At 42.1% G+C, this 25,188-nt stretch overlaps 1 protein-coding gene across 5 annotated transcripts in view; it reads left to right on the forward strand.

Annotated features, from left to right (window-relative positions):
* LOC309397768 (connector enhancer of kinase suppressor of ras 2-like) overlaps window positions 1-25,188 on the forward strand; it is a 341,564-nt gene that overhangs the window by 140,900 nt on the left and 175,476 nt on the right. For 4 of the 5 annotated variants that reach the window (XM_081964086.1, XM_081964088.1, XM_081964087.1 and 1 more), the window contains one exon: window positions 13,647-13,810. In XM_081964086.1, coding sequence (XP_081820212.1) covers window positions 13,647-13,810 — 164 coding nt within the window. Of the gene's footprint in view, window positions 1-5,826; window positions 5,846-13,646; window positions 13,811-25,188 lie in introns of those variants that run through there. The other variant, XM_081964090.1, reaches the window with a different exon arrangement.

Genomic DNA, 25,188 nt, shown 5'->3' on the forward strand with positions numbered 1-25,188 from the left:
TGCTTCTTCTTAATAAACTCAGATCTGCTTTGGCTCCTAAATACTGACTTTGCGGTATCTTTAGAAGATTTAAGGAGATTTTCGTCAGTTACATCAGATCCTTGTGAATGTGTTTGCATCAAGTGCAAAGTAGAACGGAGCCAGGCCAGGACTCTTCTAGCAAAATTCGTTTTTTCTTTCTTTCAGTGTGTGTAGGGAAGTCACACATCGAGAAATTATTCACCAACCATAGCAGGTATTCACCAACACTTTTCTAGAAGTTGTGTAATTGAAAACTGCACATACAGACCTGCGTATATTAATAGAGAAGCATATTAGACAAGCATGTTCACAAAAATGGCAGAGATGAGAAGAAAGTTAAGATGAAAATAACATTTAAGAAAACTGCATGCAAAAGCCAGCATACTGTGGTTGTAGAAAGGCACCAATGGAAGTGAATTTACGTTAGGGAAAGACATTCCAAAGTGAGTACAAATTTTCACATAGGGTTTTTCAATTTGGTTTTTGGTTCAGCCAAATGATCCAGAAATGAGACATGAGAAAGGGGGAAAAGAAACATTGGACTAGTCAAAATCATCCAAATGTAAGACTGGCATGATTGTCTGACATATCCTCTTGTTTCAAAGGTGATAAACCTGGAACCTTTTTTTCTTCCCTTGTTGCAATGGATGCCATGTATACAGTAGAGTAGAGCAGAGCAGAGCAGAGCAGAGCAGAACAGAACAGAACAGAACAGAATAGAATAGAGTAACAGAGATAGAATAGAAATAGAATAACAGAGTTGGGAAGGGACCTTGGAGGTCTTCTAGTCCAGCCCCTTGTTTAGGCAGGAAACCCTATACCATTTCAGACAAATGGCTATCCAACATCTTCTTAAAGACTTCCAGTGTTGGGGCATTCATAACTTTTGGAGACAAGTTGTTCTACTGATTAATTGTTCTAACTGTCAGGAAATTTCTCCTTAGTTCTAAGTTGCTTCTCTCCTTGATTAGTTTCCACCCATTGCTTCTTGTTCTACCCTCAGGTGCCTTGGAGAATAGTTTGACTCCCTCTTCTTTGTGGCCACCCCTGAGATATTGGAACACTGCTATCATGTCTCCCCTGGTCCTTCTTTTCATTAAACTAGACATTCCCAGTTCCTTCGTATGTTTTAGCCTCCAGTCCCCTAATCATCTTTGTTGTATAAAAATGGCAAAGCAGAAGCCCTACAGAAATATGGCAAAGAAGTGCCAAACATACTTAGTCCCCTTCGTATTATGCAAACTACATTTCTGTAATAGATAAAATTATGAGGATGCATGTTTTTTAATTTAAAATAAAATCTGCATTGTTATTTGGCTTGGACAGGAGAAAATAAATGTCCTTTTAAGGGCTATTTGTGTTACTTTACTACTTTTATTGCTGCTTTGATCATTCCTATTACTTTTCTTGTTACTGCTGCTTCTAATTCTGTCTCTTCTTTTCCTTCCCCTCTTTCCTTCTCCTTAAAGCAGCCCTTTTAATCAAAAGATTCTCAACAAGCTTTACAACATTTTACGGTAAATATTCCCTCACCTCTCCAGATTCAGTCATTCATTCAATTGTCTATAGAGTCATCTTTCAGTCTATAGCTGAGGTCCCTTGAGACTGAGTTCTTGGAGAAAGAGAAGGAAGAACAAAGATTTTTCCTACAGTAGGCTCAGACTGTGTCTTCGTTCCGCTGAAATGTCTCATTCCTTGGTATCGCATGATATACGGCATGCAGAACAACAGAGTTAGAATGATAGAATGAATGAGCTGGGAAGGGATCTTGGAGGTCTTCTAGTCCAGCCCCCTGCTCAAGCAGGGGAAACAATACTATTTCAGCTAAGTGACTGTCTAGTCTCTTCTTAAAAACCTCCAGTTATGGAGCGCCCATGATTTCTGGAGGCAAGCTGTTCCACTGGCTAATTGTCCTCACTGTTAGAAAGTTTCTGCTTAATTCCAGGTTGCTTCTCTCTTTGGTTAGTTTCCATCCATTGTGTCTTCTCCTGCCCTCCGGTGCTTTGGAGAATAATTTGACCCCCTCTTCTTTGTGGCAGCCCCTCAAATACTGGAAGACTGCTATCATGTCACCCGTAACTCCTCTTTTCTATAGATTAGCCATGCCCAAATCCTGCAGTCGTTCTTCTTATGTTTTAGTTTCCAGGCCTTTGATCATCTTAGTTGTTCTTTCTTCTTTGCACATTTCTCCAAAGTCTTTGGAGAATAGGTTCTCTGTGATATCCCCCCAAATATTTTAAGACTGCTATCGTGTCGCCTCTAGTCCTTCTCTTCATTAGACTAAGCATCCCCATTTCTTACAACCGTTCATCATATGCTTTAGCCTCCAGACCCCTAATCAAGTTTGCATCATTTTTTTTGCATCTTTTTAGAAGAAAAGCAAGTCCAAGTAACATGTATGAAGTAGGTAAGCTCCGTACCTTTGTTTTGTTGTGGCTGTCACTAACAAGGGCGGTTTTCAGCGAGGATCAGAGACTTCTTTGCAATTTAAGAGAAAACTGTGTTTTGTCTTTAGGGCAGATGCTGCTTTGGTTTTTGTGTGCAGCTTTCCTTAAATTTATATGTCTCCAACTATCCCTGCACCAGTAACTGTAGCAGATGTCGCCTCTCTTGGCTGTACTCTTATATGAATCCCTAGTCTGCCCTGCTCTTCGCATAAAACAGGAGCACCATCTTGAAAGGAAGATGAAAAAAGCTCTTTCTTTAGAACTATTGTTTTATTCATATGCAAGCATATGCCACTTTTATCAAAAATATGCACATATCCAAGAAGTAGCAGACTAATAACACACCAAAATGAGAGAGAGAGAGAGAAAGGGCGGGTGGGAGAGAGGGAGGGGAGAGAGAGGAGGAGGGAGAGAGAGAGGGAAGGAGGGAGAGGGAAAGAGAGGGGGAGAGAGAGACACTTCAGTGCCTAAGTATGAAGGTAGAAATCCATTTTCAAGAAAGAGCCCTGGTGGTTAGAATGCAGTATTGCAGGCAAACTCTGCCCACAGCCTGACATTCGATCTTGAACTGGCTCAAAGTGGACTCAGCCTTCCATCTTTCCGAGGTTGGTGAAATGAGGAGCCAGATCGTTGGGAGCAAGAGGCTGACTATGTAAATCGCTTAGGGAGGGCTGTAAAAGCACTGTGAAGCGGTATATAAGTCTAAGGGCTATTGCTATTGCTGACACAGGCAAACTCTGGCCATAGCCTGCAGTTCGATTCTGACTCAACCTTCCATCTTTCCGCAGTTGGTGAAATGAGGCGCCAGATTGTTGGGGGCAATAGGCTGACTCTATAAATCATCCAGAGAGGGCCGTAAAGTGCTGTGGGGCGGTATATAAATCTTAAGTGCTATTGCTATTTTATATGTGCCCAATGTGAGACTTACCAGAGCAGGTCCCAGGTCCAATAAATCAAAGGTTTGGGGTCTATTTGAGTACCGACCGAGGTTTCCAGGAATCACAAGAGCGATTAATGTACTTTGTGCTATTAAAGGAGCATCCGAGCAATAGCAAAGCGATCGTCTGAATTGAGAAACATTCAGGAGAGGAAGAAAAAGTTGAATTTGTTATGGAGCTTAGAAAGCCCTGACGAAATAAGCAAATTTGTTTTCTGAATCAAGTAATTGGGATGTTCCATGACATCACCATTAATTTCCATCAGCCATTAAAACCATTTTCTCAGTTCATGCACTTAATTTTCCTACCTGTTGCCCAGCTAATGGAAATCAATATTAATGGTAATGGTAATGTGCTAAGAAAGCATTGGTGATTACACCATTGGTCCATCCTCTTTTCCCTTCCCTGATTGGTTTGTGTGGTTTTTTTTCCTTTTCTTTTCTTTTCTGGAACAAAATTTGCTTTAAGCAAGAGATTAATCTCTTTCTGCTTCCAGTTTCCTTGTTATTCAGCTTGTGATTAATTTGTTTAATTCTCAGCAACATCAAGAGATGTGGCAAGTGGCAAGGAAGGGTGGAAAATAGTTATGTCCTCCCCCCCTCCCCATTGGTGATATTCAGCATATTCTGACACTTACCTCATTGCCAAATTCAATAGAAAGCAATTAACTCTGATCTGAAGCTTGACATAAGAGGCTAAATAATTCACCAGCTTGAACAAATATTGTCATAAGGGCCCATGATGGGATGCCCATGCTACAATGTGCAATGTTCTATTAATCATTGCTTGTGGCTTGTTCAGCTGAGTTCAAACTTGTGTTGTGTCATGGCTTAAGGAGGGGTGGGAATACCATGACCTGGGTTTTGCTGATCTAAAGAAAAGACACCGAGCAGCAAAAATCATGAATATTTCATGTTGCAACTGGGATTTGTAAGCTTCGAATGCCCAATTTTTTATAAAAGTTAACTGGCAAAGTCATTCTCCAAGTAACCAAGAGTTTAAAAGGAGTTTTCATGGATTTTTAAACTCCTCTTCCACGTTCTGGGAGAGTAGCTGATCCTGGAGGAAAGAGAAGAGATTCAAAAAGTGGACTTGAGCAGTGAGCTGAAATGAATAGAATGACATTTCACGAGAAAAACATAAAATTATGCAACAGCATAGAAAGCATAAAGGTAAAGGTTCCCTTCACACATATATGCTAGTCGTTCCCGATTCTAGGGGACGGTGCTCATCTCCGTTTCAGAGCTGAAGAGCCAACGCTGTCCAAAGACGTCTCCATAGTCATGTGGCCGGCATGACTAAACACTGAAGGCGCACAGAACGCTGTTACCCTCCCACCAAAGGTGGTCCCTATTTTTATACTTGCGTTTTTTGTATGCTTTTGAATGGCTAGGTTGACAGAAGCTGGGACAAGTAACGGGAACTCACTCCGTTATGTGGCCCTAGGGATTTGAACTGCCGAACTGCCAGCCTTCTGATTGACAAGCTCAGTGTCTTAGCCACTGAGCCACCACATCCCTTAATATAGGAAGCATATAAGGCACAAAAAAGAATGACGGGGAAGACCTTGCTTGGCAGCATTTCTTCCCAAATCTTCCTATATCCCTTTTCAGTGTCTTGTACCCCACCACACCTTCCAATACTCCACTCTCTAGATCAGTGTTTCTCAAACTTGGCGACTTTAAGTCCTGTGGACTTCAACTCCCAGAATTCCCCAGCCAGCTATGCTGGCTGGGGGATTCTGGGAGTTGAAGTCCACAGGACTTAAAGTCGCCAAGTTTGAGAAACACTGCTCTAGATCGCCTTCGCCTTTGAAAATTAATGCTGAACAGAGAGAACCCTACATTTTATTCAAGTTGACAAATGTTGGTTCCCTTTGGCTTCTTTTTATAAAATAAGATGGAAGGTTGACGGACCCCATGGGGAAATGGAGGTGTTCCTGCTCTTGTTTAGCAACAGGCTTTTTTTACCCAGGTACACATAAAAAAAAAAAAACCAGGCTTAGTTCTAATGGCATCCTTGTGGCCATCCTATTGACCTTTTTTTTAACCCTACCCCCCAGCCAGAAACTTCACTAGGGAGGTTTGCCTAGATTAATGATTGAAGGGGTTAAGCAGTTTGTGACGAAGTGGCCAGCGTCAAAGCCTGAGACTCGGAACAATGCGATACCTATAATTTAAATGTCAGCATTCCTTACAAAAAGCTAGCTATCATTTTGCAGTTGAAATCATTGTGGAAATGTAATTTGCTTAATGAATTGAAAGAAGTCAACCTGGTGTCTGATATTATAAAGGGAGAGAGGAACTTTTAACAAGAATTTGTTAAGCAGGTTACTTTTCTTTTGAGGAGATGACAGACAGACAGACAGACAGACAGACGGACGGACGGACGGACGGACAGATGGATGGATGATGGGACAGACAGATGGATGGATGATGGGTAAAGAGATGGATGAGATGGAGGGATGGATGGATGAATATATGTTTGATACAATAGATAGATGGATGGATGGATGTTAGATAGGATGGAGAGAGAGAGAGAGAGAGAGTGATGGATGTTAGAATAGATAGATAGATGATAGATAGATAGATAGATAGATAGATAGATAGATAGATAGATAGATAGATAGATAGATAGATAGATAAGGTAGGTAGGTAGGTAGGTAGGTAGGTAGGTAGGTAGGTAGGTAGGTAGGTAGGTATGATAGGATGGAGAGAGACAGAGGGTGAGAGTGATGGATGTTAGAATAGATAGATAGATAGATAGATAGATAGATAGATAGATAGATAGATAGATAGATAGATAGATAGATAGACAGACAGACAGACAGACAGACAGACAGACAAGGGAGAGAGGTAGGCAGGTAGGCAGGTAAACAGACAGACAGACAGACAGATAATGAGGATGGGTGGATAGATGGATGGATAGATGATAGATATATAGACAGAGGTGAAGCTAGACAGAGATAGACAGACTGTGTGGGTGTTTATATATTCTAACCAATTTATCAAAGTCTAGAGACTTTTTTTAAAATAATGACAGACTGTATCTATGATACTTATGCACATTTTAATGAAACAAGCAGCAGGTTTTGGAAGCTCTTTATGCGGGCTTGTGAAAGCATGCTTTGTACCGCTAATTCTATTTGAAGCGGGACACAAATAATGGCTCCTGAGTGCACTTTTCATCAGTGTCTTCCATTTTCACAAATTCGGCCTTTTCTGCCTTTCTCCTTTTTGGGCTGGAACATCCTGGGTTTTAGTGCATTTTGCAGAAAATCCTGTTAATTGTTAATGAGTTTTGAGTCTGGGGAGAAGAACCTTATCCTTCCCATGGAGGGAAAAGTAGAGGTTTTTCTTTGTTGCTTTCTTCTGGTATTCTAAATGAAGAAACTGCTGATATTTCAGCACAGTAAATTGCCCTGGATGAAGTCTTCCAGCAAATTATTTCCAAGGAAGGAAGATAGGAAGGAAAGAAGGAAGGAAGGAAGGAAGGAAGGAAGGAAGGAAGGAAGGAGGGAAGGAGGGAGAGGAGGGAGGGAGGGAGGGAGGGAGGAAGGAAGGGAGGAAGGAAGGAAGGAAGGAAGGAAGGAAGGAAGGAAGGAAGGAGCATTACAATATTATTATTAATCCAACCAGAGACGAATCTTGAGTGGTGCACTAACTGAATAACTTACCTTGCTAAATTGCACAGTGTTACCTCTCTAAGGCAGAAGAACAGGTCTGCTGAATCACCTTGGTCCAATATTTCCTTCTCACAATGGCCAACCAGATGTTTCCTATCCCACAATCAGATGTTGGAGATAGATCGCTTTCTTGCAATTGAATGCTGCCCCAAATCTGGAGCTAGGACTACTGATAGCACAAAGAATGGAAGAAACATGTAAATACATCACCAGACATATCTGTTTCCCTAACTCAATACAATTGACACATATAATACATACATACAGTACAATTGACACATATAATACATACATACAATATAATTGACACATATAATACATACATATAATTTATATATATATATATATATATATATATATATATATATATATATATATATATATATATATATATATATATATATATATATATATATATATATATATATATATATATATATATATATATATATATATATATATATATATATAATACATACATACATACAATACTCTCCAAGGCTCAGTTAATAACGTCAATCTAGTTCCTGGATTAACTCATTCTCTGGACTTGTACATGAGTCTATGCCAAGAAAAACCTAGCCAAGATTAACACTAACCAAAGCCAGCATCCTGTACAAATGCCAGGTCTTCAGTTAATCTGCTCACACATCCTATGTGGAGATAATCTAAGAGTTTTTCTGAGTCTCTTTGGAATGCCTGAAGCCGAAATGTAACCTCTTATAGGCAAAGTACATGTAGTCCTTGACTTACAACAGTTCATTGAGTGACTGTTCAAAGTTACAACGGCACTGAAAAAGTGACTGATGACCGTTTTTAACACTTATGACTGTTGCAGCATCCCCATGGCCATATGATCGAAATTCAGATGCTTGGCAACTGACTCATATTTATGATGGTTGCAACGTCCTGGGGTAAGACGCTGAGCTTGAAAGTTTGGCAGTTCGAATCCCTAGCATCGCGTAATGGAGTGCGCTCCCGTTACTTGTCTCAGCTTCTGCCAACCTAGCAGTTCTAAAACATGTAAAAATGCAAGTAGAAAAATAGGGACCATCTTTGGTAGGAAGGTAACAGTTTTCCATGCACCTTCCGCATTTAATCCTGCCAGCCAAATGACCACAGAGACGTCTTCAGACAGCGCTGGCTCTTCAGCTTTGAAACAGAGATGAGTACCGCCCTCTAGAGTCGGGAACGACTAGCACCTACAGTATGTGCAAGGGGAACCTTTACCTTTGCCTAGGAAAAAATACTGACCTTCTAACAAACAATATGAAGAAGCCAGATTTTGTTTAAAAAATCATGTCACTAACTTAATAACTGCAGTGATTCACTTAACTGTAGCAAGAAAGATTGTAAAATGGGGCAAAACTCATTTAACAAATGTCTCACCTAACAAAATACATTTTGGGATCAGTTGATATCATAAGTCAAGAGCTACCTGTATGTTCTACGCCAGTGTTCCTCAAACTAAAAGTCAGTGGTGGCCACATGACCATGGAGACGTCTTCGGACAGCGCTGGCTCTTCGGCTTAGAAACGGAGATGAGCACCATCCCCTAGAGCCGGGAACGACTAGCACATATGTGCAAGGGGAACCTTTACCTATTGGCATTTCTAAGTTAAAGGTCTTCCTAATTCAGGTGTCTTCCAGATACTGTATGTTGAGCATAAGTTACCCTGATGTCTTAGATTGCAACCTCCAAGAAAATTGTACTCAGATGGGAAAGGCTATGTCGACTGACTTACTTCCATGTTGTACAACTGGCACTAAAAAAAAATAGCAGGAATCTACTAGTATCTACTAGTATAAAGCACAGGAATTGTCAATCGGTGATACTCAGGCTGTATGTTGCCTTCAGATGCTATCTGTGTGGTCTACAGAGATACTGTCCCTCTGAAACTGGCAAATAGATTGCATAGTTTCCTATCCTTCTGAGATGACACACATGAAAACTGTACTATAAACCCCAAAGAGATATATCAGGATTAAAAATAAGCACCATGTGTAATTGATACACACTCATTGTGTGGCCCTCAGCTCTTTCTCCCCAGTGTTATGTACATCTTTGGCCATCTAGGGTGGCCTGTCTTTGACCTACTTAGAGAGTCATGCTTCAACTGCTTCCAAAACCAGTCCAGCTTCATGAGTCCAAGTTCTATCCAATATCCTTAATATGAGAACTGAAGGAACTTCTTGGATGAGAAGTGAAACATTTTCAAGGGAAAAAAAAAAGTCCAGTTATCTTTTGGAAAGGGATCTTGGAGTCCTAGTGGACAACCATTTAAATAGGAGCCAGCCATGTGCAGCAGCTGCCAAAAAAGCCAACACAGTTCTAGGCTGCATCAACAGAGGGAGAGAATCAAGATCACGTGAAGTGTTAATACCACTTTATAATGCCTTGGTAAGGCCACATTTGGAATACTGCATCTAGTTTTGGTTAAAAAAAAAGATGTGGAGACTCTAGAAAGAGTGCAGGGAAGAGCAACAAAGATGATTAGGGGACTGGAGACTAAAACATATGAAGAACAGCTGCAGGAACTGGGTATGTCTACTTTAATGAAAAAAAAAGGACTAGGGGAGACATGATAGTAGTGTTCCAATATCTCAGGGGTGGCCACAAAGAAGAGGGAGTCAATCTATTTTCCAAAGCACCTGAGAGCAGGACAAGAAGCAATGGGTGGAAACTAATCAAGGAGAGAAGCAACTTAGAACTAAGGAGAGATTTCCTGACAATTAGAACAATTAATCAGTGGAACAACTTGCCTCCAGAAGTTGTGAATGCTCCAATACTGGAAGTTTTTTAGAAGATGTCGGATAACCGTTTGTCTGAAGTGGTGTAGGGTTTCCTGCCTAAACAGGGGGCTAGACTAGAAGACCTCCAAGGTCCCTTCCCAACTCTGTTATTCTATTTCTATTCTATAAAAGCATTGTTGAGACAACCATCACCTGTATGACTGAGAATCTCCATAAACCAATATTCCCAGCTTTATCTTTCTACTAGTCCATATATTTTTCTATATTTCTGTAAGTCTTCAAAGTCTCTGAAGATAGAAGCCACGTTGTTTTCATTGCAGATAGACTCATCCTGAGCACTGTTCCGTGCATCCTATTGTTTGACTGTTCACCGTCATATAATGTGACGGCCACATTTTCCAACAGTGACTCTTTCTGTTCTTTCTATTGTCAGCTGCCATATTGTTTGAGCCATTAAGTAGCTGTCTTCCCAAAAAATACCCCAGGGAGCTATAAACGAGCAGCCTTAGTCATAAAACCCACCAATTTTGCTTTTCATAATAGACGTCTCCGACATAAAGGCATATTTAGATCAAACAGCTACGTATAATTTCCTGATCAGCTCATGGCACACTTGGAAGATGAGTGCTCAGATGGGGATCTGGGAAAAATTCCTTCTGAATACTTTAGCGCAGAACAGTTGTAGTGTTTTTTTTTTTTAAAAAAAACTAACCTCTTTTCACCCGTGTTGTCTTTCCTGGCTCCTACTGATATAACGTCTAGCATGTTTTATCAAGTGTTCTGCGAGAGTTTTTATAGACATGATGGCTTCTCATGCTTCACTAAAGCTGGGTGATTAACATTTAGAGAGTTGCCATTCTAAAGAGTCTTATGCTTATATCTGTTTGTAGATAATGAGATAGATGATGATGATGATGATGATGATGATGATGATGATGATGATGAAGAAAGATAAATACGTAGATAGATAGATGATAGTTTGATGATAAATGATATTGATGATAGATAGATAGATAGATAGATAGATAGATAGATAGATAGATAGATGATAGATAGATAGATAGATAGATGATAGATGATAGATAGATGATAGATAGATGATAGATAGATAGATAGATAGATAGATAGATAGATAGATAGATAGATAATAGATAGATAGATAGATAGATAGATGATAGATAGATAGATAGATAGATAGATAGATAGATAGATAGATAGATAGATAGATAGATGATAGATGATAGATAGATGATAGATAGATAGATAGATAGATAGATAGATAGATAGATAGATAGATAGATAGATAGATAGATAGATAGATAGATAGATAGATAGATGATAGATAGATAGATGATAGATGATTAATGATAGATGATAGATTATTGATAAATGATTGATAGATGATAGATGGGTGGATGGAGAGATAGACAGATAGCAATATTTCAAATTAGATGGCAATCCTGAAGCCTCAAAGATGGCCTCCACCTTGGAGTTCTGCCTTCTGTGGGTGCATTACTTGGAACCCTGACATTAGACTCGACTCCGTTATCAAGTTTTCATGTCTACATTTTTGGAAGTGTCTTGCTCTCGCCTTCTTCCTAGGCCAGAGAGTGATTGGCCCCAAATCACACAACAAAATGTGTCCCTAAGGTGGGACTAGAATTCAGAATCTCTCAGTTTCTAGTCCAGTGCATTTAATTGGTGCGCTAAACTGGTTCTAACATAATATATAAAGACCAGCGCGATGAGTTGTTGGAAGGCTGAGGGAAAATTCTGTTTCTCTTTATACCTCTGCTCATTTTCAGCAATGCAAGATAAATAGTGAGAGATTTTGCAGATGATATCCTGGATTTATTTTCTTCCATAAAGCCAACAAAGTGGTTGGCTTCATTACACAGTCCATATCAGATGATCACAAAAGAGAAGAAAAAGTAAATATCAGGCTGATCCTGAAACTGCCTAGCCAGGAATCTTTCCCTCGACTTTCCCCAGAGTGTGTGTCATGAGGTAAAATAGCTCCAAGATATTTTTTGTTTAAAATAATTGAAAAGAACCCAACTACAAACCAGGGGTGGGTTCTGGATTATTTTACTGCCGGTTTGCTCAGGGATGCACTTTGCGCATACATGCACATGCGCAGTAGTGAAAAAACCAAGATGGCGGCTCCTGTGGCGCCTAAAGCGATATTACTGGTTGGGAGGCTTTCCTTACCAGTATGCTTTCCTTATCAGTTGCTACTACCGAGCCGTGGCTACTGAGCCACAGTGGCACAGTGGTTAGGGTGCAGTACTGCAGGCTACTTTGGCCGACTGCCAGAAGTTCGATTCTCCACAAAAGATTCTCCAGAAGTTCAATGGTTCGATTCTCCACAAAAGATTCTCCAGAAGTTCAATGGGCCACAAACAGCATATAACCAAACCAGAACAAAACAAAATCCCAAACCCCTATCTAACAGGGGGATCAGCTTTCACACCTCCCCAATGTTTGGAACAATATCAATATTTTCTAAAAATTAAATATTTTCATATTGAATAAGTTTAATATTAAACTTTAATAGCTTCCTGAACTTCAGGGTGGGAGCCATCTGGATGTCTGGAGCTGAGTTTACCCCCGAAACACAACGGATTCCTCAACGCTCTTAATCTACAATTCTTCCTTTCAATTCTTTATTTCAGTCGAGTGCAATTCTAAAAACCTGCAAGTAGGAATGTGAATGCATACGCTGTTATATAATAAAATAAGAGCAATAACAAGAGAAAACATGGAACAATTGAATAACGACAGATTGCAACTTAATATAAATATGCATTATTATTAGAAATATATAAGTTGGCTGAATCAGAGGTGGTATTCAACCAGTTCAGACCAGTTCGCCTGAACCGGTAGTGGAAATCATGGGTGGCCCCGCCCACCTGCCTAGGCTCTATGCACGCAGAGCGCTCTCTGATGGCACACAAGCAGTTGGCCCACTTCAGCTCTGCTGCACATGCATGCGCACCTCCCACCAGCCAGCTGGTCTTCAGGTCTCTTCTCACTTTTGAATGGCTAGGTTGGCAGGAGCTGAGGGAAGGTCGGGTGCTCACCCCGTTGCATGGAGCTCAGGTCCCAAACCTGGACTGTCAGATTTTCAACCAACGAGCCCAGCGTCTTAAGTAATGAGCCAGTGTGCTTTCCAAAAATAAGATGTGCAAGAGGGGGGGCATGCAGGGGGCCACACGCATATGCGCTGGGGCGGGGCCCATGTGCAGAGGCACATGCGCATTGCATTTTAAGGTTTTGGGCGTGACTGCGTGCACGCATTTGTGCGTGCATGCTTTGGGCACTCTGTCCAGAAAAGGTTAGCCATCACTGCTCTATGGCATCCCATTTAGGTACTTGTTTTAGCCAAAGCGCATGTGCTGAAGGTCGAATGCATGCACGGATGGGGCACATGCAAGCAAAGCTAGTACATGCATGCTTACATTTGCAAACTGGTAGGGAAGGTAAATGAATGCCACCCCTGGGCTGAATGTAATAACTATGATTAATTTTATTAATTTTATTTGTATTAGAATGTATGACCCCCCCAGGTGCCACACTGTTTAAACTTTTTAAAAAAATAAATAAAAAATAAAAACCTGCAAGTAAATAAAAATAATCATCTTGGCTGAGGCTTTTTTTTTTTAAAAAAAAGAATCCACCGTTTGCACTTATCCAGACGAAAACCTTCTAGTTTGAAGTGTGAATGTTTTCTAGCTCCAACTGAGTTGCGGTGAACCAACTGAGAACTGTTCTTTCATAGCTGCCATTGTCACTTTCTAGGCCTCGATGACTGCCTGCAGCAATACATTAAAAACTTTGAGAGAGAAAAGATCAGTGGGGAACAGTTGTTGCACATCACTCATCAGGAGCTGGAAGAATTGGGAGTCACTCGGATTGGCCATCAAGAGCTGATTCTAGAAGCGGTTGATCTTCTCTGTGCGTTGGTAAGTGGATCCTTTCTCTTAGATCTTGACTCTGCTCTGATTTTTGCAGCTTTCCCCCAAAAGGGGAGGGAAGGTTGAGTTCACTGGACAGGGGGGAAAAAAGGTACAATTCCATAAAATATTCCCACAGGAATGCAAATATATGTGTCCCAGAATAATGTTGCAGAATCCAATCTTATTCTCCAAAGAACCTGAGGGCAGGATAAGAAGCAATGGGTGGAAACTAATCAAGGGGAGAAGCAACTTAGAACTAAGGAAAAATTTCCTGACACTGAGAACAATTAATCTGTTGAACAGCTTGCCTCCAGAAGTTGTGAATACTCCAACACTGGAGGTTTATAAGAAGATGTTGGATAACCATTTGTCTGAAGTGGTGTAGAGTTTCCTGCCTAGGCAGGGGGTTGGACTAGAAGACCTCCAAGGTCCCTTCCAACTCTGCTATTCTATTCTATTCTAAACAAGGAGAGAAGCAACTTAGAACGAAGGAGAAATTTCCTGACAGTGAAAACAATTAATCAGTGGAACAACTTGCCTCCAGAAGTTGTGAATGCTCCAACACTGGATGTTTTTAAGAAGATGTTGGATAACCATTTGTCTTATGCAGTGTAGGGCTTCCTGCCTAAGCAGGGGGTTGGAGTAGAAGACCTCCAATGACCCTTCCAACTCTGTTATTCTGTTCAGAACACAAAGACAAGACAATAAGATTCTATTTTACAGCCCAGTAAGTGGCAAATGATGCTCAGAGAGGCATGAAATTTAGCAACTCTCCCGATTCCATCAAGATGGAGAACATCTAATAGATCGTACAGATAGCAGCCAGGATCTCTGGCTGGAATTCTTTGGAGAATAGGATAAATTCTTCACCCACTGATATTGATAAAAGGCAGCATAAAACTTTATTTAACTCCAAGGGTTCCTCAGCACTTGTCCCACCAGGACACAAAGAGCACAAAAGAGGCAGCCATTGCAATTTTCCCACTAGCTCTGCAGAGGGCAGAAAATCAAATCTTTCCAGGGTGAGAACATTTTTATTTAAACCATTTGTACATGTATCGACCGGTACATGTTCTGTTGAACTGTATGTGGGTTTTTAAAATTGATTTTCTTGACGTTTTATGTGCCTTTGGGTAAATTTGTTTTTTTTTTTTTAATGCTCTTCTGAAATACTTTGCATGTTGTTGCTGTTTCGTATATTTTAGTATTTAGCATTTCTGGGATTGATAAGGATTGCCTCCAACTTCTGTAACCCATAGGTGGAAATCAGTGGTGAAATTCAATTTTTTTTACTACCGGTTCTCTGGGCGTGGCTTGGTGGGCATAGCAGGGGAAGGATACTACAAAATCCCCATTCCCACCCCAGTCCTGGGGGAAAGATATTTCAAAATCTCGATTCCCACCCCACTCCTCGGGGAAGGATACTGCAAAATTCCCATTCCCTCCCCACTCCAGGGGAAGGATACTGCAAAACCTCCATTCCCTCCCCACTCCAGGGGAAGGATACTGTAAAATCCCCATTCCCTCCCCACTCCAGGGGAAGGATAATGTAAAATCCCTATTCCCTCCCCACTCCAGGGGAAGGATACTGCAAAATCTCCATTCCCTCCCCACTCCAGGGGAAGGATAATGTAAAATCCCTATTCCCTCCCCACTCCAGGGGAAGGATACTGTAAAATCCCCATTCCCTCCCCACTCCAGGGGAAGGATACTTCATTTCCTCCCCACTCTGGGGCCAGCCAGAGGTAGTATTTGCCGGTTCTTCGAACTACCCAAAATTTCTGCTACCAGTTCTCCAGAACCTGCTGAATTTCACCCCTGGTAGAAATGTGGGGTATTGTCAGTCCCCCCTCCCCCAAGATCCAAGAAAGGCATATAGGGATATCTCTGAGTAGTCCCTTATGGTTCCCCATCTACAGCCAGAAATCTTGCCAAACTAGGGCAACTATTTGCATCTATGTAGATCTGGGAATCACTAGGGGGAAGCTGTTTTAAATCTCTTCCACCCAACCAAGTTGGTACCCATGGAGGTGGCTAGCAGCATTAAGTTTCTAGGTGTGCAGCTAACGAGGAGGCTAGATTAGTCACTCAACAGTGAGAAGAGAATGGACAACCATTCGTCTAAAAGGGTTTTCTATTTCAGCAAGGGGTTGGACTAGAAGACCTCCAAGGTCCCTTCCATCATTGTTATTCTGTCACAAAACATGCCAGGGCTTATTTTCAAGATAGGTCTTATTTTCGGGGAAACGGGGTAATTGGATCACTATAGATATACTCTGTGAACTGCTAGGGAGGAGCTGTTTTAATTCTTTTCTTTCCAACCAAACGGTCTAAACCTCACTCTCGCTTTGCACTCTGGAATGCAACCCACCCTGCTTCCTGGGAATCCAGACTACATTCCACCACAGTAGTGGTGGGTTCCGGATCCCATCGCAACTAGTACTCTGCGTACGGGGTCGGGCATCCTAGTCAGGCATGCATGCTGCGCACACATGCGCACGCCACCGCCCTATAACTCCCAGCTGCTCGCCGGAGGTCGTGCAGGCATTGCACGCTGTGTACATATGCGCGATTGGCCGGTCGCATTATAAACAGCTATGGCATGCGGGCAGGCAGGTGGGCCAAATGAGCCACCATACTGGTACAGAGGCCACTGCTCCCAGCTACTGCCGGTACATCCGTACCAGACCGTACTACCCGGAACCCACCACTGCACCATAGCGATACATGTAACAAATAATTTTAAGCTCTCCTCTCAAAAGCAAACTTATCCGTTGGGCAAACTAACTTAAAATACTGTGGTTAGGAACGCATACGGAAGATTGGTGCTCACAATGGAAACTTTCCGCCTTCACGAAGGAAGAAAAATGCATTGTTATCAAAGAGAACTCGGTCCAATTTCTTTCTAGACGATTTCACCATTTGTTCTTTCAAATAAGACCTCCTTTGGTTGCAGACATTGTGATTACGGTAGATTTCTTCCCTATTCTCAGCGAGGCACTCATAAGCTTTCACACCTTGACATGCAATAACTCTTCATTACATTCTTATAAAATTGGCGTATTTTGTCAGATGTGAAACCTTTACATAGTGCGGTCTTTGTTTTCTCTTTGGCCCGTGCTGAATAATGCGTGCTTTCTCTCGGTAAAAATACGGGCTTCAGCTTTTATCAAAAAGAGCATAACCAGTCAGGTTCTTTTGAAGAGATCTTCTCCCTCCTTACAGAGCTGTTTCCAAAGACTTGAAATTCTCACAAAAGCGTCTTTTTGCTTGTGAATGTGAAAAAGGCTGCCCTTCAAAGGCTCTTTTGCGCTCTTCTTTGCTGGAGCTTTTCTTCAGAAGAGGCGTTGTTTATGTCTGTGTGTGTTGGTAAGTGTCAACTAAAAAGATCTTTAGAAAATGTTCTGGCTTAGGGAAGATTTTGCACAATACGTCAGGAAATGTAGACATTTTACAGCACAACATGAGCCAGAGAGCAGCTCTTAAAACTAATTGTGTGAATACGAATTCAGAAGTTATGGTTTGCCTTCTTTGTCGGCCTCCTTTTATTCTTTCGCTTGTCTGTCTGTCTGTCTGTCTGTCTGTCTGTCCATCTGCTTGGAAAAGGGGATCAAAAAAAATATTGAAAAGTGATACGAGTTTTCTCCTTGTAGTCTTTTCACATCGTACGTTGTTACTTCTGGGAAGAAAAATGCAGAAATTATTCATGGGCTTAAAGCTCACAAGATGTAAATGGTTTGCAAAAAGAATAATGTCCTCAGTTTTTTTTTTAAGTCAGTGAATTAAATTAGAACATTTGGGGACATAGGCTCAGGGAGCATTGCATTCTTTTATTAGCCAATATGCAATTTTAGGATATACGAATTTGTCAGAGTTTGTTGCAAAAATCACGTACAGAAAGCACACAGAGATAACTGATTCAGCAGGATTCATTCATTAACTTCTTTCTACACAGTACATAATAACACATGAGTAAATATACAATACCAAAGAGTGGATTCTCCAGCATGGTAGAGAGTTACAGGCAAAGATACACAGGCAGAGGAGAGAAGCAGTTCCAGTTCAGAGTTCAGAGCTTAATACAGACAAAGAGAACCTCCCTCTATACAGGAAAGTTAAGCTAAGCCTAAGCCCCGCCCAGGCGCCTTGCTGTCTCCAGCAAATACTGTTTCAGTTTCTAAACAGCCCCTCATTGGCTGATTTAGTTGCTATGCCTATTCATTGGCTGACCTTGTTACCATGTCTCTCCCAGCCATGCATTCTCTGACACAATTTGATTAGTTCATACTGCACCAATAAAGGAGAATATGTGTAGCACAGGGTTGAAATGAGGGATCCTTGGTGCTCTTTCGACTTGCTTGTTTTCTTGGAGACCTTTCATTACCATAACTAGGTAACATCTGGCTAGCACTGATGATGTTAACTAGTTTGGGTAATGAAATATCTGCAAGAAAACAAACAAGCTCAGAGAGCACCAAGAAACCTTTAGTTCATACTGTTAATGCTGTTACTTAATCTACCTACCTGTTACGTTGTCTAGGAAAAAAATAGTTTGGAAGACTTGGTCAATGGAGATTCTCAATCATCCAAGTCACAGTCTTCCCAAATGTGCTTTTTCCAAAGGCAACTGGGCTTTATTTTTCCTTGAAGACGTTTCATTGAAGAGCTGAAGAAGCTTCTTGGATGAGAAGTGAAATGTCTTCAAGAAAAAAAATAAAAGTCCAGTTGCCTTTGGAGAAAGCACCTTTGAAGGGTTGGAAGGGGTTGTTGACAAAACACGACTCCAAGTGAGTTCATCTGCTTGAGGGAACAAGAGTGTTAGGGAGACTGAGGCAATAACTCAGTTCAGATATGGGACTAAGCCATGAAGTACAGTAATCTTCAACTTACAACCACCATCAAGCCAAAACGTCTTCCCGCAAACATCTTACTGAGTTATAAGATAAAATGAGATACAAAATACAAGTATAAATAGGAAAGCAGTGGGGGAAAAGTAGGGAAGAGAAGTGAGGAAGGGTTAGGAACAGGGGTGGGTTACTCCCGGCATTAATGCTGATTTAATGCGCACAAAATTTTTGTGCGTGAGCATGCCAGATACCCCCCCCACCCGCACGCATGCATATTTGCTCATAAACAGGTCTGCGCATGTGCAAAAAAAAAACAAAAAAAAAACAATGCAATGAAAATTGTTCTGCACATGTGCAGAGCTGAAAATCAAGATGCCGCCACCATAGGAGAACTGGTTCAGGGGCGTGGCAGGCCGGGGTCGCTGCCGGTTCCAGTGTACCCAGGCCACCAAACCACTACCAGTTCAGCTGAACTGGTCCAAACTGTTAGGAACCCACCAGTGGTTGGGAAAACGAAAAGGAAGTGTTGTCTTCCCACTCGCTCGGTTGCAGTAGAATAAAGCATTAACATCAAACGACAAATTTTTGGGTTTTTTTTTTTCATAATAATATAAACTCGCCATTTCTATAAGCATCTATCCATCTAATCCAGGGTGTCAAACTCAATTTCATTGAGGGCCACATCAGGGTTGTGTTTGACTTTTGGCGGGGCAGGGTGGGTGTTGCCAGCTTGGGCAGGGCCAGCTCGATATTACTCATGTTGGAGGCACCTATGGTGGCCCAAGTGCTCTGCCAGCAAAAACAGACTCCTGAGCTCCGTTTTCAGCTGCGATGGCTTCCTGCAACCTTCTGCCAGTGAAAGCAGAGCTCGGGAGAGCCACCCGCGGCACTTGCAAGCTCTGTTTTTGGCTGAGACAGCCTCCTGCAACCCTCTACCACAGCTCCATTTTTGCTGGCAGAGGCACCGCAGGCCAGTCCTTTGCTGTTTCCAGGGCAATCCCGCAGGCCAGATCTAAACACCCTGCAGGCTGGATCCGGACCCCGGGCCTTGAGTTTGACACCCCTGATCCAATTGATAAAACCCCAAATGAAAGTTTCATTCTTTTCCACTTCAAGCACAAAGTTCAGAAGTGGTTTCCATGTGGAAACAAAAGCACTTATGTTCTTTTCTTCAATCAAAGTGGTCCGTTTTCGCCATTTCACTCAACTCCATCAGCTTCTGCAGCCATTCGTCCATGGTAGGAATCGAAATGTCCTTCCATTTTTGCACACACAATAATCTTGCTGTTGTCAACATATATAGCAGTGATGGTGAACCTATGGCCACTAAACAAATGGTTGTAAATTGAAGACTATCCTGTTTCCCCGAAAATAAGACCTCCCCAGATAATAAGCCCAATCGGGATTTTGAGCGCGTGCGCTAAAATAATCCTGCCCTCCCAAAATAAGCCCTCCCTGAAAATATTGCAACACAGCAGCAGCAATGAGGTGACCACGTTCACCGCCTCTTGCACCTCAAAAATAATAAGACCTCCCCGAAAATAAGGCCAAGCACTTATTTCAGGGGTCAAAAGAAAATAAGACCCTGACTTATTTTCAGGGAAATATGGTACCATAATCTCTTAGGATTTGGCTTAATCTATTCTGGTTTCTAAACCATGATTGAAGACACAATGGCATTGTGTGTGCAAATCCAGCCAAGAATGAAGAACTCCGGCTGGCTGCAAAGTCAGAGTCCAATCACTTTGGCCACATCCCCAGGACATTTTAATCCTCCTGTGTTATTTTTTTTTTATGGATCCCTCAAGCATCTTTGAAACTTAGAATCTGCCATCCTGTCTCTTTGTGACATGCTGAAAATCCGAAATGCCATTGGAGTAAATTTGAGATTCCACTCATGGTAAGAGCATCATCTATTTCCCTGTTCTTCCTCTCACCATGTGTATTTACGAGCCAAAAGAACAATTTGGCAGGTCTTTTCAAACAATTCCTCTTTCCAGATGACTTTGACCTTGTAGCTCACACTGAGGTTGAGAGGAGTCTAGGCAGGAGTTAACGATATCTCATTTGCTTCTCTCTTTTTAAACACTGACAATTAGCATTTTAGGGCCAAGCGCTGTATCATGGGCTGCCTCAAACCTTCTGGTGAATGGATAGCCATTTGTCTGAAACGGTATAGGGTTTCCTGCCTAGGCAGGGGGTTGGACTAGAAGACCTCCAAGGTCCCTTCCAACTCTGCTATTGTATTGTATTGTATAGCCTCTGATGCTAGCTTTACCAGGCAGCTAGACTGTAAACTCACTAACGTGAACTACTCACTTCTTTAGGACATCATGGAAGACAATTTACAGCTTTTGCTTTGCATCATCTCAAGAACTTGACTTTAGCTATTGATCTGCAATGTGCTGCGCTTGTAAAGGCATCATAAATAACCACAGTGCCACTGGCGTTGTCGTTCATGCCATCAGAACTAATACTAAGATTATTAATTGCCACTAATATGCACTCGTATGAGGACAAGGTAATGTCATTATTCTGTAAAGGATATCCCAGACTAGGGTAGGGCACCTGTTCTACCAAGTGTAAGGCCACACTTGCAATATTGATTCAGATTCAGATTAACAGAGTTGGAAGGGAGCGTGTAGATCATCTAGTCCAACCTGCTTCCCCCCTCCCCTCCCCACCCACCCAAGCAGGAGATCTTACACCATTTCTAACAAATGGCAATCCAGTCTCTTCTTGAAAGCTTCCAGTGATGAAGCTGCCACAACTTCTGGAAGCAAGTTGAGGGTGAATGGCCCATCCCATAGGGAATAAAGAGGAGCGAAAGGGGAGTGGAGTTTGCAGGAGACCATTAGTTCAATTCATTAGGTTGAAGATTCGTTCGTGACTCTCAAAGACTCCTTGCCAAGTATTTTCTTGTACAGCGTTGCATTTGGAAGATATCGGCCTGGCAGCTCTCCAAGCGTGATAAGGTCTGTGGCTATAAATTCACCCATGAAAGTCTGTTTGCTGGGACTTTGCTGGATGTGAATGAAAGGAAAAATCAGAACACACGTAATGACATTTCCCTCCAAACCAAAACCTCTGAAGTATATTATGCAGGTTTATCCCTCCAACATAAAATAGAGGCCAAATTGTTTTTGTTTTCCCGGCTGATTTCCTTAGGCAGGAGCTTAAAGAGGTGGAAACGGGGCCTTTGTTTCTTTGAGATGCAGAAACGCAACTTCGGGAGGTTAGCAGAAATGTGAACGTTACACTTCCAACTTCCTTAGTATCTGTTTCTCTTCTCCCCTGGGTTGTGGTTGTTGTTTTAAATGTATTATTAAAGCCCAGGACAGCCGTGCTTCATAATCGCAAAGTGCTCATTTTCTAATGCAGAGCTCCATCCCAAGAAGGCTGGCAATTAATTATTAAAAGCAATCTTGTTTGCCAAAATGGGAGGTATCGCCTCCTTTCCTTTAACAAACTCTTGGTGGGATCTTTTTCTTTGCATTGACATGCACGCCTGGCTTTTCCTCCGATTGCTAAAGGATACAAGTTGCGAGCATTGACAAGTTCTCAGTGGTTTAATTATCATAATTTAAATTATGCAGATAGCATTGTCTACATAAATGGCTCTTTAAAATTAAGACGTGTTGGGTAGGGGAAAAGGGAATTCTCTTTCTCGGGAAATTTCCCGTAGGGTTTTCTATTTCTCTTCGACGGGGGCGTCCAACTCAATCTCATTGAGGGCCGCAACAGGGTTGTGCTTGACCTCTGGGGCTGGGGGCGTGGCCAAGGTGGGCATGGCCAGCCCAACATCACTCATCGAGGCTCCATTTTCAGCCACGACAGGCTCCTGCAGTCCTCTGCCAGCAAAAACTGATCCCCCCGAGAAGAGTTGGGTTGCAAATCCCGGCGCTACCGGTTCACTCGGGCTTGCACACATGCTCACATGTGTACGTGACGCTTCTTAGCATGTGCAGAAACATCCGGGTAGGTGGGTGGAGCCTCCCAGCGCCACTACTACTGGTTCGCTCGAACCGGGCCGAACCAAGAGCAACCCACCTCTGCCTCCGAGCTCCATTTTCACTGGCAGAAGGCTGCAGGAGGCCATCACGGCTGAAAAAAGGCCCTGGGGAGGCCATGCATACCCCCCCCGGCTCCGTTTTTCCTGGCAGAGGCACCATGGGCTGGTCCTTCTCTGTTTCCAGGATGGCCTCGCAGGCCAGATCTAAGCACCCTGCTGGCTTTTTTTGTTGTTGTCCTTGTTGGGTGTAACATTTTCCCTGAGTTTTCTGGTTTTTGCATTTCTGCCATTTGCTGTAGACACTCAATAGATACTCACCTGAGGAATCCCTCTGGATTCAGCTGGGCTTACCTCTGAATAAACAGGCTCACAGCATCCCGATTTGTAAAGTTGGCTGTCCATTTTTTACTCTGAGCTGAGTTCCGAAGTAGATGAGATTCTAGCGTGATTAAATCTAATGTAATCTTCAGTACTTCATCATACTGCTGTTTAGGGAGCTGACATGAAGCTTGATTACTGTCCACTGGTGCATGCCCTAATTAATTTAGTGAGTCCACAATGCCAGATGTGTCCTGACTCATATTCAACCTGGAGTTACAATATCTGTGAGGGTGAGTTATCTTTTATTCTTTCTTAGTGGCCTTCATTTTCTGTGGGCAGAAGGAGATAGACACTGCGGGAGCAGCATACATAATTAAGACGCACAACAACAACAAACTCCTACCAACTCTCTTCCACGTTCTGAAAAGATCACATGATCACTTTAAAAAAGTGATCTCTTAAAAAAAAATTTAAATGGTCACATCTCGTGCCTATGATCATAGGCAACAAAATGCCACTGTCCAAGAACTGGTGGGGGGGAGGACACACCTCTGAAAGGCAGTGTGGTATCATAATGAGAATGTTGGACTAGGTCTGAACAGACACAGATTCAAACCCCAAATCTGGCAGGTTTCAGGGTTTAAAATAGTATCCAAAAGTACATCAGAGTCCAAGGCAAAGTATTGCTCAAAGTTCCAATTTATTAAGAGAGCCATGCTGACACAAACCCGAATCTGAAAGCTTCCCAGTTTTCCCACCTGGTTGAAAGTTCAAGATCTTACCCCACACACACACACTCACAAGTCCATCACATGGTCCAATCTTCCACTGCCATGCTGGCAGCTTCCACCCATCCCGTTCTGGTCAGGTATAGAGATGCAGAGACAAAGGATGTGGGAAAATGGGAGGAGGGATTGTACGGAGTTAGGTGCTGTGTAGCCAAAACAAAATTCCTTTCTAGAAAGCCAAGGTCATCTTTTGTCTCTGCATCTCTGCACCTGACTGGAATTGGATGGGTGGAACTGCCAGCATGGCAGTGGGAGATTGATGGACCATGTGATGGGCTTGTGAGTGTGGGGGCAAGATCTTGAACTTTCAACTGGGTGGGAAAAACCGGGAAGCTTTCAGATTCGGGTTTTCCCAGATGTGCCAACATGACTCTCTTAATAAATTAGAATTTTGAGCAATACTTTGCCTTGGATTCTGATTTAATTTTGGATGCTATTTGGAACCCTGACAAAGAGCTTACGGCAGTGATTTGGAGAGAGACATCCCTGTACTTTGAGATTATCAGGAATGGACACACCTTGTACTACTACTAAATGATGAATAATCTCTTCAGCTTGGATTTCACTTCTCAAAGTTGCACCAGCCGGAGTAATTACCCTGCCTTCTGCTTTTCCTCCTTCTTCTTCTCCTTCAGTTTGATGAGAGGCAGAATAGGCCCCTGAAATGGTTTTTGAAGGAGAAGAGAATTTTGGGGAAATGCTCAGAGTTGCAATGTGGCATTTATTGAAAGAAGAAGTGGCTGTCAATCATGTGTGAATGCTTTTGTCTTTCGTTACACATCTTTCCAGTTGCCTGTGATGCTTCTGGATTCTCCACTTCTTCTTCTTCTTCTTTTAATTCCCAGATAACATCATGACAAACTTTTCTGATGGACTTTTTCAATAAGGTTGCTATTGCTGGTGGCTAGGGATCATCTGCTCTTAAAGTAATGGTTGGAAGATATGTCTTTTCCCCCCAGAGCAATTGAGAGAAAACAGCCCACCAATTTCTTCCAATCAGTGGAGAATTTTGAAAGGCTCTTTGGTCTCATTTCTGTCCTCAAATAAGAAAACATATCTTTCCAAATTGATAGATTACAGAAGGTGAAAAGAATCAGTGGTGCCTTTTTTCTTATGGACCACACTTTGTGAAGCTTGCTGTTCTTTAAACTGGTTAAAGAAAAAGATTATACTTCTTTTGAAAAGGAAATCTTTTTACACAGCAATTCCGCGAGGGCAGTAGAGCAATCTCAGAGGGACAGAACACAATTCAACAAGGCCATTGATAAGCCAACACATTGACTAGTGGAGATGACATCTTCCCTTCTTTCCCCTGCTCCCCCTTACTCAATGTGTTCATGATTTATGATCTATGAGTTATCACTTTGTTGTTTGTATGTATACTGAGAGCTCCTCACCGGAGACAAATTCCTTGTC

This window comes from Natrix helvetica (genome assembly GCF_964273705.1).
Source record: "Natrix helvetica genome assembly, chromosome: 11".
NCBI classification, from domain to species: Eukaryota; Metazoa; Chordata; class Lepidosauria; order Squamata; family Natricidae; genus Natrix; species Natrix helvetica.